Source organism: Oryctolagus cuniculus, chromosome 6 (assembly GCF_051225735.1).
Source record: "Oryctolagus cuniculus isolate XC-2025 breed Fujian yellow rabbit chromosome 6, ASM5122573v1, whole genome shotgun sequence".
NCBI classification, from domain to species: Eukaryota; Metazoa; Chordata; class Mammalia; order Lagomorpha; family Leporidae; genus Oryctolagus; species Oryctolagus cuniculus.
In genome coordinates, this window is record NC_142872.1 from 159,465,680 (window position 1) to 159,481,420 (window position 15,741).

The 15,741-nt window shown below is 59.0% G+C and overlaps 1 protein-coding gene across 4 annotated transcripts in view; it reads right to left on the reverse strand.

Annotated features, from left to right (window-relative positions):
• ST3GAL1 (ST3 beta-galactoside alpha-2,3-sialyltransferase 1) overlaps positions 1 to 15,364 on the reverse strand; it is a 76,075-nt gene extending 60,711 nt beyond the window's left edge. Inside the window, exon 1 of one of the 4 annotated variants that reach the window (XR_016235987.1) lies at positions 13,908 to 15,362. Coding sequence is in view for 1 of the 4 variants with exons in the window: in XM_089335722.1 (XP_089191848.1) it covers positions 13,908 to 15,227 (1,320 nt within the window). In the remaining 3 variants the exon portion in view is untranslated. Of the gene's footprint in view, positions 1 to 13,907 lie in introns of all 4 variants that reach the window. The other 3 variants (XM_002710551.6, XM_051844060.3, XM_089335722.1) reach the window with 3 other exon arrangements.
• Between the last annotated feature and the right edge of the window lie 377 nt (positions 15,365 to 15,741).

The window sequence follows — 15,741 nt, forward strand, 5'->3', positions numbered from 1 at the left end:
CAACATGGGTGGGACTTGACCTTCCAAGGGGAAATGGTGAGGGTCTCACGGTGAGGGTCACAAAGGACCTGGTGAGCATGCTGGGAGACAGGCCAGGAGCAAGAGACGCCAGGGCAGGGAGCATGGGAGGCGTCGGGCTTTGCTCCTTTTCCAGGCCCCTCCCATGCCTTTTCGGGACACCCTCACTTGAGGTCGCACCAGGGACCTCACAGCAGGTGGACGGCCTCCACCTACAAGGCACAGCACCGCCCTTTGCGGTGCTCCGACAAGGCGCCAGGCACCTTCCCAGAACTGAGTCGAATTACAGACCCATTTTTCAGATTCTTCATTTATGTCACGAGGACCACCACCCCGAGGGGAAGCAGCCGAACCTGCACACATGCCCGCCCACCCGTGTACCTGCTCTCAAGTGCCTCCCGCCATTGCCCACCCCTGCAGTGTGTAACATGAGCTGTACTGGCACTGCAGGCTGGTGTTGGGGCTGCGCTCTGTCCGTCCCTCCTCCCTCATCCACGACGGTCCCAGGCCTCTGCACTAGACCAAGAGGGGTGGAGGTGGAAGCAGGTAGAGGCGCTGAAGGTTGAGGGTGGATGTGACCAAGGATGGCCCTGGCTGCCCTGCGACCTTGGACACCTGTTCCCACTCTATCTCCACCTCTTCCTCCAGTCTGGGTCCCACCTGGGAAACTTCAGTGGGTACCACTGCCTTCCAAGTGCTGACCGGGAGCCTGGGGAAAAGACACCAGAGCAGAAGGCACTTTGCACATGCTGTCCACACTGCCTGCAAAGGATGCAGGCCACCCCGGGCCCGGGAACTACTGGGCTTTTCCCAGAGAGGAGCCTAGCTTTGCGATTCACCTTTCTCTTCACTCCCTGCAACCTAGTGGAGGCCTTAAGAGCTCATCGTCCCCCATCTCAAACCCACGCATCTGCGGTGGGAACCACAGCAGAGCTCCGGGGGGCACAGCCCTGTGGCTGTGCTTGCTGGAGCCACCCGTGGCCCCTCGGGGCTCTCAGCAGTGTGGCCAGGAACATCCCAGTCCCGATTCTCTGCTATGATCTCGTTCTCAGACCGCAGTGAGAGAAAGCGGCCGCCTCTTCCCACGGTGGAGCAGATCCTGCAGACCAGGCTCACAGGGACGCCCCCCTGTGTCTCTGGATGGGACAAGCCACCCTAGCCCTCCTCCCTGTCGTGAGCCTGGGCCACACTGGTTTTCTCGAAGCATCCTGGGGGCTGAGGGAGTCTCTGTTCACTCTCACTGCTACCTCCAGAGACCTTCTCCTTACTGGGGCTTCCCCAGATCCACCTGCTTTATTCAGCTCAACTGCCCCCCAGAAATGTGGGGGTCCCTGTCCCAGAGCACACAGAAGGAGGTCGGGCTGGGACATGGGCTGCATACCCCAAGCCCACTCACAGCCCGCCCTCTCCCCCTAGCTACGGCCTCCTGCACAGGCTGTGTCCCCAACCTTCCCGATGGTCAGCTGAATTTGCCTGCAGAGCAGTGAGAAGCTGGCGGGCTGGGCCACCCTGCACTGTCTGCCCAGAGTGATGGTCCCATCTCTGCTGCGGAAGGGACTGTGAAATCGGGACTGGCCATGTGCTGTTTGCAACCTCAGCAGGATTAAGGAGGCACAGGTGCATGAGTGCTCCCCAGAATGCAACGAGACAGACAAGAGGAAAGGCGGGGAGGAGGGTGAGGGCGAGGAGGAGGCAGGCACACTGCTGTTGACCATGGAAACCTTGGGCCAGAGAACGGGGCTGACATCATCAAAGGCTGTCCCTGGCAGTTGTGACCTGAGTGCCACCACTAAGTGTCCTATTTATAGCCCTTTGAAATTCCATTCAGGGCAGTGGGACTTTGTTCTCTGGGCTCTTATCTGATTCCTAGGAACAAGGAGAAAACCGGTAGGAGGGAGGCCAGAGGGGCGGGTCCTGAGCCTCTTCCTGCCCAAGTGCTTCTGGGGAACACGCGTGGATTTGGAGGAGGGGGGGTGCATACCAGCCCCCAGCCCAGCCCACGCCAATGGCTGAATCTGTGAGCCCCCATGCCCTTAACTGTCCAAACCCTGACAACAATAATGACCTCGGACAAGAGTGACAAGAGTTCAGAATGTCCAGTGCCTAGTACGTCCTGGGTGGAAAGGCAGGAAGGAAAAGGGTAGAAACAAGGCACCAAAGCAGCGGGGCCGGGCCCAGAGAGTGGTCTAACAGGACTGGGGGGCGGACTGCGGTGCAAACCTGGTGGGATCATCTGGCGGCCAGCGCTTGGTCCTAGCACAAGGCGGCTCCAGCAAGTCCGCATGACATGGAACTAAAAGCTAAGTTGATTTTGGTGCAAAAGAAAAATGTTAAGATCCATACATAGGAGGGACCTTCAAAACATTCATGGAAATGCATATTATGAAAAATCTAGGCATGGACTTCACAGTTTTTGTACCAAAATCAACTTTATAATTTTTTATTTAATTTTTAAATTTATCTTTTCAACTTGCCTTTTGAGTCCATTTGTCCATTTGTCCATTTTGAACTTCTCTCTCAGAGACCTGGCACCTGAGGTTAGGGCTGCTCACCCTGCCTGCTCTCGCGGGCTGCAGGGCATCCCAGGCTGGCCAAGATCAAGACAGGATGCGGGCCCTACACGTGCAATGCCAGCACCATCAACAGGTTGAGGGACGCACCTGTCACGCCTTGACTGTATAGTAAGTGACCGTCCTGTGTCCAAGATCTCAGATGTCTCTCCCCTGCCTCTGATGTCTCGTGACCACATGTAGATGGCTCTGAGAGACAGCCCCACCCTACCGCCTCTTCCAGGAAGCCCTCTCTGCTTGGAAGAGCTGTGTGATGAAGAGTTTTCTAACCCACAGAACTATCCAGAAGTCCAGTATGTGGTGTCTCAGGGAAGAAAACTCTGCTCAGGGGAGGACAGACAGAGAGTTTCCATCAGAACTGATGACAGGGGCTGGTGCTGTGGCACAGTGGGTTAACACCCTGGCCTGAAGCGCCGGCATCCCATATGGGTAGCGGTTCTAGTCCCGGCTGCTTCTCTTCTGATCCAGCTCTCTGCTGTGGCCACAGAAAGCAGTACAAGATGGTCCAAGTCCTTGGGCCCCTGCACCCACATGGGAGACCCGGAAGAAGCTCCTGGCTCCTGGCTTTGGATCAGCGCAGCTCCGGCCATTGGCGGCCATCTGGGGAGTGAACCAGTGGATGGAAGACCTACCTCTCTCTCTGTCTCTCCCTCTCTCTGTAACTCTGTCTTTCAAATACATAACACAAATCTTAAAAAAAAAAAAAAAGAATTGATGACGGTGTGCAGGAGGTGTACTGCGTCACATGTAGTTAGCAATCACCGTTCCAGACATTGTCCCAGTATTAACCCTTACAGCGCTGGGTGTACCTCCTGGGAGACATGAATTGTTATTATCCATCTGGTACACAGGAAGCTGCAGAGAGATTAAGCGACTCAACGTCCAACAGAGCCTGGACTTTTAGGGAGCGAATCAATGAGTCAGTGAGTGCCGCAGTAGGTGACTAACTGAGCCCTAAGAGCAGGGAGAGGTTGAATGCGGGCACTGCACAGCCTCTGGGCCACCCTAAGGTCTCAGGAGGTGTTCTCTGCTTCTTGCCACCTAGACATGTGGCCTTCGTCATTCGTCACCACGCAACCGGCTGTCCATACCCCCACTTCACCCCAAGTGACATTCAGGGAGCACGACACCGGGGATCTTGGAGAAGAGAGGCAAGCTCCTGCACTCCGTCCCGGGCTGGTTCCCCGCACACAGAGGGCACCGCCATTGGAGGCCGCGCCCACGCCAGGGCCTCTTCCTGCCATGTGCGGCCACGTGGCATGTGGGCTCTCCGTTCCATGTGTGCGATCCTGTACCTCCTGGGTCACACCTGCTGGGCTCACAGTTCCCCAGGCACAGGCAGGGGTGCACAGAGCAGCGGCCGATCACACAGGTGATCCTTCCACTGGTACAAGAGCCCGGGTTCCCACTGGCAGATCCTGTGGGGGCCGAAAACCCTCCAGTCTGCCTAATCTCCCTGCTTCTTTGTAATCTCTCTTTTTAAGATTCCACTTGAAGCACACGCAGCCACACCCCCAACCAGACGCTCCGCCTCCATCTGCAGCCACGTTTCCCCAGCAACAGGTTTATGCATCAGACTCTCCACCAGGTGGTAGGATTAACAGTGTTTTGCAGAAACAAGAACAACAAACCTCTCTCTCCTTTGCGACGAGGTCACCGCCAGGGACCTTGCCAGTGTGGCCACAGCAAGGTGGACTCTTTGGGGCTGGTGGCTCCCGAGAAGCCCCTGGGCAGGAGGCGGGGTGATGACAGCAAGCTCCGCCTGGCAGGTCCTCAGTGGCACTGTGGGGCTCTCGATCGATGCTACCCAGGCCAAGGATGCCGGTGGCCATGAGCCACACGACCATCCAGGTGGACATCTCACAATCGAGCCTGATGGTCGCAAGTTAAACAAACCCATGGGCAGCCCGAGAGAAGCAGACGTGGAGGCCCCTTCTATGGCAAGAGACTTCCTTTCAAAAAGGAGTCCCCGAAAGCCAGGTGCATGTGCTGGAACACAAGTCATGGCGTTCTGGGCAGCAGGTGTTCCGCTCCACCTGCTGCACCCTGAAGCCGCCTGTCCCCTCCAGGGCGGCGCTGTTGGAGAGGTTTGGGCTGGTCCTGCATGGCACCTGAGATCCTGGGCTCCGGACGCAGGAATGCCGGTCCTGCCACTTCCCAGCTGCCTGACAGTTGGCCTCCCTGAGGCTCTGTTTCCACACTGCAAAGTGAGATTAGGAAAACAAGAGAGACAGAGTCTTTGCAGAGACGGGGTGGGGGCAGGGACCTAGTGACAAAGGGGGGTGAGCAGCGACCTAGCCTGGCCCAGGAGGAGGCACGGGGGGCACCCTGGGAAGCCAGGGACCCCAACAGCCCCTCTCCTAGGCTCCTAGTCTTCTGGAAAGTCTGCTGACTGCAACTACTTCTTGGGTGACTGAGTTGAGGCTGGGCCAGAGCGAAGCCCTGCTCGCTGCCCGCAGTGTACCTGTGGCTCCTTGTGCCCAGCAGGTCTTCCTCCGCATCCTCCTCCCCGCACAAAGCCTGCCCAGGTCTCTGCCCCTCCACTGGGACCTCACCCCCCAGCGGACTCCCTGCCATGGACCAAAGGGATTGGCCTGCCCATTAACAAAGCTGCATCACAACACACGCAAAAGTCCATGTCTCTGCGTGAGTCCTTTCTCCTCCTCCACCTGCTTTCTGGAGGCTCCACTGTGACGCGCCCCTGCGTCTCACCCTCCAAACCCTCCCCCAAGGGCCCCCTGCCCCGTGCGATGGTTGGTGGGGGGGTGTCTGCCTTCCTGACGCTGAGTGGAACCTCAGCCAAATCTGAGGCTGGTTCCGGTTCACCTGGCAGAACGTCACCCGGCCCGCACACGTGGAGCCCGTGGGCGCTGCTCTGTTCTGCTCGCCATGTTATGGTGATAATGCCACAAGTTGATTCTAGCATCTAATTAGGGTGTGTTTTGTTTTTGTTTTTGTTTTTATTTTTTAAAGATTTATTTATTTATGTGGTTGAAAGTCAGAGTTAGACAGAGAGAGAGAGAGAGAGAGAGAGAGAGAGAGAGAGAGAATCTGGTGGTTCACTTCCCAGTTGGCTGCAATGGTTGGAGCAGCACTGATAGGAAGCCAGGAGCCAGGAGCTTCTTCTGAGTCTCCCACGTGAGTGCAGGGGCTCTAGCATTTGGATCATCTTCTGGTTTCCCAGGCCACAGCAGAGAGCTGGATTGGAAGTGGAGCAGCCGGGACCCGAACTGGCGCCCAAATGGAATGCTGGCACTGAAGGCAGCAGTTTTACCCGCTACACCACAGCACCCGCCCCTAATTAGGATATTGAGACTTCAGTTTATTGTTTATTCACTTTTGGCCATCGTCCTCAGGCTCCCGCAGGTGGATGGAGGTGGAGACAGGGAGGTGCTGGGGGCTGGGATGGAGCAAGGTGGCTCTGTCAGGGGTAGTGGCCAGCAGGTGGCCTTCCCCCGTGCTCAGCCGGTCACCTGGCTGCTCTCTCTGCTCTTGCTCGGCACCCCTCAGGGGGGTCTTGCAGGGGTGAGCTTCTGATGCACCATGGGGCCCTGTGACCTGTCCGTCACCTGCACCCCCGTCTGTGAGATGGTGAGCCCTTCACCCCATCCTCACACACACAGGAGCTGAGCCCCTGATGTCGATGCCAGCGGCGGTGGAAGACATCTCAGCTCTGCACCACTGAAATCCTGCTCCCAGCGCGGGGACCGTGGTGCAGTACAGCCAGGGAGAATGAGCGGAGCCCTTTGCTCCGGGGCTGAACAAACCCAGAAGAAGTATCCTGGGCTCCAGTCTGGCCTTCCGAGGAGCCAAGGCAAAGAGGTTCCTTCTCTCTCTCGCTCTCTTTCCTTTCCATGAGGGCTTTTATTTCTGAGAAGGTAAATGCTCAATTAGATGGCTTTTCATCTTTCTCGTGGCATCGTCTCGAGGCGGTCCGTCCTCCCAGGGAAGGAGCTGGAGCCGCATCTGCTTTGGTTGGGTTTTGCTCAAGAGCCATCTGCTAAGTAAATATGCATGAAGGGAACTTGTGGCCACTACAGTCTCTCCGTCCACTGCGGCTCCAAATGGATTTTTGTTGTTGTTTTTAAGCAGCAAAACCTATTACAATGCTATCGAGTGGGGTTTGAACTTTTCTTAATGCATTTGCTGAAATGTAGAGAAAGAGCTTTCTTTGCACCTCTGAATGGCGACTTTCCAAGTCGTCTGCAACTCCCTCTTTAATTCTGAAAGTTCTTTTTTTTCAACTCTTCTGAATTACTGTGATCGCTAACTCACATTTCATATTCTCTTAAGGGCTTCCGATTCATGCCTGGTTAGATAATGTTTATGTGTTTTAGAGGAAATAAAAATTATAAGGGTGAGGGGGGGAGGCAGGTGTTTGGTTCAGATTGGAGTGCCTGGGTCTGGATCCTGACTCCACTTGGAGTTCTCATTTCCCGCTGAAGTGCACCCTGGGAGGTAGCAGGTGATAACTCAAGTAGCTGGGTCCTGTCACCAACACAGGCGACCTCGACTGAGTTCCAGGCTCCTGGCTTCACCCTGGCCCAACTCCAGAGTTGTGGACATTTGTGGAGTGAACCAGCAGGGGACAGCTTTCTCTGTCTGTCTGTCTGCCTCCTTCTGTCTCTCAAATAGACAGATGATTAAACTATACATACATACATGCACACACATATACGCTAAGGTAGTTCAAAAACTGTGAAAAATAAAATCAAAAGATAAGTTTATTGTGGGACACAGAAATCCTGAAATCCACACATAGTATTTTCATCACACACATTTTCCATGAACTTTTCAAAGACTCTTTGTTGTAGGCACAGCTTTCAAAATTTTTTCAAATTCCACTTTTCACAAATTTTCTGAAATGCTCATTTACACACACACACACACACACACACACACACACACAGAGAGAGAGAGAGAGGTGTCCAAACATGCCAAGACTAGTGAGAAGGAAGGACGTCTTAGTGCCTGAGTATTCACACCATCTCATCCGAATACTGAACAGAACAGAGGGCCATCAAGGCACACGCACCAACACCCCCTACACCACACTGTCTGGAGTCTGGATCGCGACCTTCTCAGTGATAGAAACTAACATTGGCTGCACGATTTGTATGTGCCAGATTCTAAAATCTTCCCTTAAGGAACACACTGTACTGGATACATTCACTGTATCCAGTACATTCTCACGGCCAAGGGGAAACTGAGGCACAGGCAATCCCTGGGGGATCAGCCTGGGCTGAAATCCAGGCAAACCTTCCTACTTACACCAGTCTGTCTCGAAGATGCTACTTGATAGCAACACGAGGGACGGTCTGGCAGTGTCTCCCATTGCATGCATCTATCTTCCTTAGAGCCAGGAAAACACACTGGGTTAAAACTTGGGCTCCACCAGCTGCGAGCCGTGGGCCAGGGAGTTCCCTCTAGGTCCCTGGGGCTTCTCACCTGTCACCTGGAATCTTAGGACTAACTGCCCCCACCCTGGCTGTTGCAGGATCAAAAGAAATGGCAGGTGATCTCTTCAGTCACCCTCCGGGGCTGACCCTGCCCTGTCCTTGGGGAGCTCCATCACAGAGCTCCCTGCCTCTGACCACAGACTGGGTGCAGCCCCTGGATGCTCTGGATTGTGGAGGGCAGGCAGGACTAGGGCAAGGAGGCGGGGTTGAGCCCCTGGCTCCTCCCCTTCCAGGGGCCGGGCTCAGGTCCCACTGTGATGCTCCACTGGTTCCCCTGGCCCAGCCCTCCCTTTTCTTCTTCTCTGGTCTGGTTCCTGGCTCGGGTACAGCAGCATCCCTTGTCTACTTCCCCGAAGGCTGGCCCAGCTCTGGGAAGACATCCTGTAGGAATCCAACTCTCCCGGAAGGAGAGGAGGGTTAGCCTGCCTGACACCGCTGGGCACACAGCGAACACGTGATGAAGCGGATGCTGCTGAATGGATTCCCCATGAAGCCCCCGCGGTGCCTCCCTGTGGGCACCTCCCCGCTCGCCTGCAGTGCAGGCGGCATGCGAACTGCCGCTGCCACCTCCCAGCTGCAGAAACCCAAGGTCAGCGAGGGTAAGGGATGCACGCCAGGCCCCGTGCTGGAGCAGAGGGGTCAGGGCCAGGACCCAGGAGCGCTGAGTCCCCGGCTAGGTGGTTTGCCTGGCAGTTGCTCCCTTGACTCTGGGAAACATCTGGCTCCAGCTGCTGAGATGGAAACAGACGGACGGAGGCCGCTCCAGGTACCCTGAACCTGAACCTGAGTCCTAACCCAGCCGGGCCACACAGGGCGGCTCCATCGAGGTGGCCCAGCCAGCCACCTGCCCTCGCTGCCAGGTATCCCTGCTCCTGGTAACACACTCTGGGCTACTCTCGGGGTCATGGTCCCAGCTAATTAATTGTCTCTGTGTCCTGCCTGGGGCAAAAGAAACTATAAAAATTTTATGCAACCCGAGGAATGAGCAATGCCTTGCTTCTTGATGTGTGTGTGTGTGTGTGTGTGTGTGCGCGCGTCATTAACAAACCCTTTCAGATTCAAACAGACCGCTTCCTTCTAGTTCCAGTGGGTTTCCATGACCTTTCCAGAATTTTCCACCGTCAGTCTCTGTTTCTGTGTTGCATATGCTCTGTTCTGGTGTCAAGATCACCATCTCCTACAGATTTGGCCCAGCTGGGCTCTGAGACATCCATGTGCCCAGTACGCCCACCTTAACACCTCCCGGGGCCCTGCATCCCAGGGGTGTCCACCTCATACCTGACCTGCGAGGGTGAGAGTTGGCCTCACGTCACACGGCCACCCTGTAGTCGCTCTTCCCGAAAGCCTGGGTGATTTGACCCCACCCACCCAACTCAGCGGCTACCATGGGAGACAAAGTTCCCAGTCACGCGCTCAGCGTAAAGTGGAGGGGTTTCTTCTGTTAGGCAAACACCAGGCAGCCACCCTGCTTCAGGTGCAACCATTCTGGGGCCCTCGATCCCTGGAAGCTCACAGCCCAGGGACTCGCATGCTGGCTGGGCAGCAAGGATCAACCCCACCCGTCCAAAGTAGAGATCAAGAAAACTGACCGGAAATGGCCACTGGAGCCTGGGACTCCTAAAACTCTCAGGAACAATGAGCAGGCTTGGGCCAACCTGTTACTCTCTTTTACTTTGTTTCTCTCGCACACTCAGGGCACAAGACTCTTTGGTACCCGTTCTGTGCATCTTCTCCCAGTCAAGGCAGAGGGGAGCTTGCTCTTGCCTGGCTCCTCTCCCAGCACAAAGCACACGCAGCCCAACTCTATGTCCCCATGCCCCTCCCATGTCAAACAGAACACGGTAACCCCTGGGAAGGCATGGGGGCAGGGACCGCATGTCCTGTCTCTGTGTCGCCTTGCATGGCGCCTGGCGTGGAATAAGTGCCCCATAAATATTGATTCAACCCAAACCAGAGCAATCCAACCACTGCCATCAGAAAAACCAAATAAACAAAACCCTACTTGCCGAGGATATGTGGATTTCCAATAAGGAAACAGAAACTTGACCGTATAGACAATCGTGGGTTTGGAAAAGGGGGCACAAAGGGTTAACCTGTTTGTGGTTTATAAGACTGGGGTTGTCACCAGCAGTCCTAGGGACTTCCCTTGTGGGCCTCGTGTTGTTACATGAAAGGGAAGGAGTGGGCAGAAAGATTTCTAAGGTCTTGCTCAGCTCCTAGACACACACACAGGGACACAGGCCAGGCCTCCTGTCCCCTCCCACACCATCTGGGAGTCCCTGGAGTAGGTGTCAGACCACAGACCCTAAAACTTCTAGGCCACCTTTCAAAATGTCACGGCAAGAGAACTGCTGGACAAAGGACTTGGTTGGTGACTGTGCTGGGGAAGGCCCCATGGGTCCTGGGCCCAGGGTGGTGGGCCACCTGCCTCCCCGTGTGGGGCGGTGACACCCCTGGAGGCAGAGGCTGACTCTGTGCAAAATGGATGAGGCAGGGGCTGCCTTCACCAAGCGAGACTTTCTCGGCCCCAAAGTCCAAGTTGGCACAACTCCGGGGCCTCTTAGTGTGCAGTCAAAGAAACTGAGACCCAGAGCTCAGGAATATTTGGGTGCAAAGCAGGGCCCAGGTAGGTCTGGGCTCTCCTGTCACAAAATTCAGAGCCAGGGAGAGCCCCCAGAGCCTCCGGTCTCTAAGAGGGAGACAGAGCTGAACAAAGCTGCGCGAAACAGCCTTATCCTGCAGCGCCTTGCGAGCAGGCCAGCTCCGCCGTGGGCCTGGGCTGTGTGTGCTCAGGTGCATATAGCACTCATTGGAAGGCATTGCAAGAACAAGATGGACGATGCCTTTTATTTGTATCTTTCTTGATTGTTTTCTGCAAAGCAGCTTGGGGTGAAGGTGAAGGTTAGATTCCATAGGGCAAAGCTTGATCTAACTAGCAGTCCTTTAAGTCAGCAGCCTACACAGGAACTGACTCAAGCCGAGGTCAACGGCCCAGATAGTCATATATCGGAGAGGTTCCTTCCCGGGGGCAGCAGACCGCTGGTCTCCCTCTCCCTAGTGGTGTGGGAGGTTGGGCGCTGCTTAGTAGGGGAGACAGAGACCTACCTGGCAGGGAGTCCCATGGAGACCCAGGATCCAGAAGGACCCCTCCCTTGTAGACCCACAGATGGATCCAATGCCCCACACCGGGGGGCCCAGCGACAGCCAGTTCTGGGAGGTGCCAGGGCTTCAGCCCAAGGAAGCAGGCAGACTGAGCGTGCACGTGGGACACGGCCTGGTCTACAACGGCAGAAGTCAGCTTCCGCCTGCCACTGCCCAGCTGCAAGGAAGCCCTCCACCCGCGGTGACAGCAACACTTCCTGTTTTTCTCTGTCACCCCAGGGCTCAGGTGGCTGGGTGCTGTGGCCTGCTCAGCCGAGGGCCTGGCCCTGCCTGGACAGTGCCATCCGAACAGCCAGTGTCAGGGCCTCCGGGACTTGGGACAGGCAGGGAAAAGGCATCTGCCATTCAGTATTTCATCTGTGTATTCAGAAAAAAAAAAAAAAAAAAAAACACGATGGAGCTCTTTTGCCTGGACTTTGAGTCCAGGCACTCACATGTATATAGCCATGAAAGCAAGGGGCTTTAAAAGTTCATGGAGGGACAGGCATTCAGCCAGTTAAGGTGCCTGCTGGGAATGCCCAGGTTCAAGCATGGGCTCAGCTCCTTCTCCTAGCTTCCTGATAAGGTGGACTCCAGGAGGTAGCAGGTGGCTCAAGTACTTGGGTCCCTGCCACCCACATGGGAGACCTGTACCTGTTCCCGGCTCCTAGCTTCAGCCTGGCCAGGTTCTGGCCTTTGGGGGCATTTGGGGCAAGAACCAGTGGATAAGCACGCTCTTTCCTTCTCAATACATAATTTCCATGAAAAATTCACATTATATTTTCATTGCGCTTTTCCATGAGCGTTGTGGAGCCCTAGGCCTTCAAACACATACATGGCATCGGCTCTGCAGAACAGATGTTGGGGACGGATGGTAACGAAGCCAGCGGAAGGAGAGTGAGTCTCACAGGCTGGGTCTCCTGCTCCAGGTGGACAAGAGGCAGAGGACGGAGGGGCGCCCACTTATCAGCCCGCCCTGGACAGAGGCAGGGGCCAAGGCATGGTCATTACAGCCACCCAGGAGATATGAGAAAATGGCCCGAGCTTTGAGGTTTGGGACAGGCAGGGGCGCGTCAGGAGCACTCTTAGCACCGCAGGCGCGCAGCCTCGGGCGCCCCAAGCCCACCGCGGGGCGGAGCGGCACCGTCCACGACAGCCGGCAGGGGGCAGTGCACCTTGACTTCTCGAACCTGAGATGCTCACCGGTAAAAAAAAAAAAAACCAAGGGCTCCGCCCGCCGCTTCCAGTAACAGGCCCGGGAGCTGCGCCCGGCGCGGCACATAGTAGGTGCTTAGGGAACTCCAGACGCCGAGCAAGGGAACGCAGGAAGCGAAAGGGCACAAGGCGGCGTCCCGGCCCCAGCACGCGCGCGCACTCAGCCGCAGAGCTGGGGTGGGCGATCGCTGTGTCCCCGGGGAGCCTTCTCAGCACCGGGCGCCCGGGCCGCGGGACCCGCCGGAGGCGAACCCGAGAGAGGCGGAGGCCCCGGCGACTGTTTGTCACTGTCCTCAGGGTCACGGCTGCCTCCCTCTGCGGGACGCGCCGGGCCCGCGAGACGCAGTGGCCGGCCCAGCCCCCAGCCACGCGCGCGCTTCTGGGCGCGCACTAGTCCGCCTGGGGAGCGCACACCGAAGCACCGCGCGTGGAAAGACCCCGCTCAGGGCCCCGGACGAGCCGGGCCTGGATGACCCGGACACCCTTCCCTTCCGGGGCCCCCGCCGCCAGGCAGGGCGAAGGCGCGCTCCGGCTGATGATGCCAAGCTGGGGCGCAGCCTCAACCTCCATCTCAAGTTCGGCCGCGCTTCCTCCCGCAAGGTCACGCTCAAACACTCACGGGTGGAGAAAGGAGGAGCCGAAAGTTGCGCCACTGTCCCGGTTCCGAACTAGCTGTGCCCACTCTGGGGCGCCGCGCCCCGCTGTAGCCGCTCTGCGCCCGCCTTGCGCTCCTGGAAAAGGCAGCCCCTGCCCCGGCCCCGGGAGGTCGCACACGCAGGAGGCGCGGACAAGTTGCTAACTTTTGTCCGATTATGCCTCGGCAGCTGCGGCGCCTAACGGCGTTGGCCGGACTCGGAGTTTCGCGTAGCCGCCAACGCCGCCACCCGAATCCCCCGCGGCCCGCCACGCCGCCGGCAGCTGCCGGGTCCCGGCGCCAACTTCTCCCCAGATCCGGAGCGGCGCGGGCTGGAGGCGTCCCCGGGGCCTGCTGCCTCCCGGGTCTGCGCCTGCTCGCAGCGGACTGGGGGATTCGGTCCGGACCGCGGTCCTGATCGCCAGCGGCCTCCGGCGCGCCACGAAGTGTCCCGGCCAGCGCGACCCCGGCTCCGTTCCAGAGTGCCTGAGCCCCGCCGCCCCCTGTGGTCTCCTCCTACAGGGCGGCCCGGGTCGGGGAGATCTCGGCCGGGTGCCCGCTGCAGTGTCACTGGGGCCGCCCCGGGCACCGGCTCCCCACCCTTGCGCGTTCCTCCGGTGACGGCTTAAGACCCCTGTCCTGAGCCTCCTTCCAGACCCTCCTCGCCTACAGATCCTGGCGGTCGCCCCGGCTAGGCAGGGGTCTCCCTAGGTGACACGTCCCCTGTCACACCCACCCAGCCCTCTCCTGACCCCTCCGTCCCCAGGGCACCTCCACTGGGACAACACACACCGAACCGCGCGAGCCCCAAGTCGGGCGGACGCAGACCCCGCGCGCCCCGAGGCGGTTCGGCCCCGCGCGCACACTCACCGCGGCTGCAGACCCGCTGGAGTTTTCTCGGCTGGGGCGTGCTGGGGTCCGAGGAGAGTGCCAGGGGCGTGGCGTCCCGAACCCGCGCCCCCTCCTCGGCTCACATCGCCTCCCGCTGCTCCCTCTCCGGCGGCTGCCGCTGCTCCAGGTCTCTTTGTCTTTGCAAAGTGTCGAAACTGTCTGGCATAGTGGGCTCCGCCGGCCGAGGCTGGAGCGGGGAGGCGGGGAGAGGGTGGAGCGGTCTCGGGAACACCTTCCCCCAAGTGTAACGGGAGTGGGAGGCGGGGCGATCGGCGAGGGGCCGCCTCCCCCGGCCGGCCGGGCTGGCAGCCCGGGTGCACCAGCCCGGCCGCCGCCTCCGCGGCGCGCGGCCCTCCCCGCCTCCGCCCCGCGCCCCCGCCCTCCCCGCCTCCGCCCCGCGCCCCCGCCCTCCCGGCCTCTGCTCGGCTTTCCCCCCGGCGCGGGGCTTCCTGCGAGCCGAGGACGGCTCGGCCGAGCCACGTGGACCACGGCGTGTCTGGCAGAGGCCGGGCTGGGGAGACGGCGGTGGCGAGGCGGGGACCCGGTCGCCGCCCCGAGAGGGGCCCTGCGGGGACAGCTGCGCGAGGGCCGGCGCCCGCGAGCGGGGCCGGGGAAGATGGCCCGGGGGCGCGTGGGGTCAGCTCGGGGTACGAGGCGACGGGCGCGCACGGGGAAGACGTGAGTCTGGGGGCACGGAGGCGAGAAGGGGCCGGTCCTCAAGCCGGCGACCCGGCGGAGCCGCCGACTGTCCCGGGACTCGAGGTGGGCTTCAGGGCGGGGAAATGGGAGGCCGCGGCGGGGCTGGGGGGCTGGTGTGCGGGGCACGGCGGCTCGGCCCGCCCGGATGCCGGGGCTGCGGCGCGCTCCGGAGCCCGGCGACGAGTCCGCAGTGGGAAGCCAGGCCTGAGGCTGGGGCTTGGGGATCCGGTTCGCGTTGCGAGCGGGGGCGGCGGGCCCTTCTCTCGCCGAATCGCAGAGCTCCGAGGCCCAGAGCCCAACGCCAGACTTAAGAAGCGTTTTTTGAAAATGTGGTTTTACGGCGGGGACTGCGTGTTCTGCCACTTTGCCGTGGCGAGTTGAGAGCCAAGAGGCGCAGCTTGGCCCGGGAGTCAGTTCCTGCTGTGGCCCCCTTGCTCCTGCAGAGACGGCCAGCGGCCAGCGGCCAGCCATCCAGGGCTGCGTGGGCCGGCCTCGCCTGCTTGGTTCCAGTCCACTCGGCCGCTTCCTGGGCCTCCCTTCTGTGTGAGGGAACCTTGTGTGTCTGGGTAGGCAGTTGTGGTGAGGAAGTGGTTTGTACATGTGCAACCCTTAGAACTGTGCTGGGTCTGCAGATGGCCCAACCTACAGAATGGGGAAGACTTGGGGGACAAGAAGTGAGGTGTTCAGAGAGGAGAGAGGTGGGAGAGAGCCAGGTTAAAAGTGTGTGGGGATGGGGGAAGGGGAGGAGTGAGAAAATCAGCTGCTGGGCCAAAGCCACACTGGGGGCGGGGCGAGGGCTAAAAGCCCCCACAAAGCAATAAAAGACCAACAAGCACAGGGACCTGCAAGCTGCTGCGGATCCTGGCCAAGCTGCACTGGGGGGGAGGGGCGACCCCGACCCCAACCTTGACAGCACTTCCTGCCCTGCAGGAGGCTGAGAGAGCAGTTTTGGTTCCGGACCTACCCTGAGACCTCTTGCCTCCTTGGGTGGCATTTGGATGCCAGAGAAGCTATGAGCCTTTGGCCAGCCAGGAAGCCACCCCAGCTCACCCCACCCTACCCCTTGGGCTTTGCTGTTTCTGGTACTCCAGGCCTCTTAGAATGCTTGTGTGGG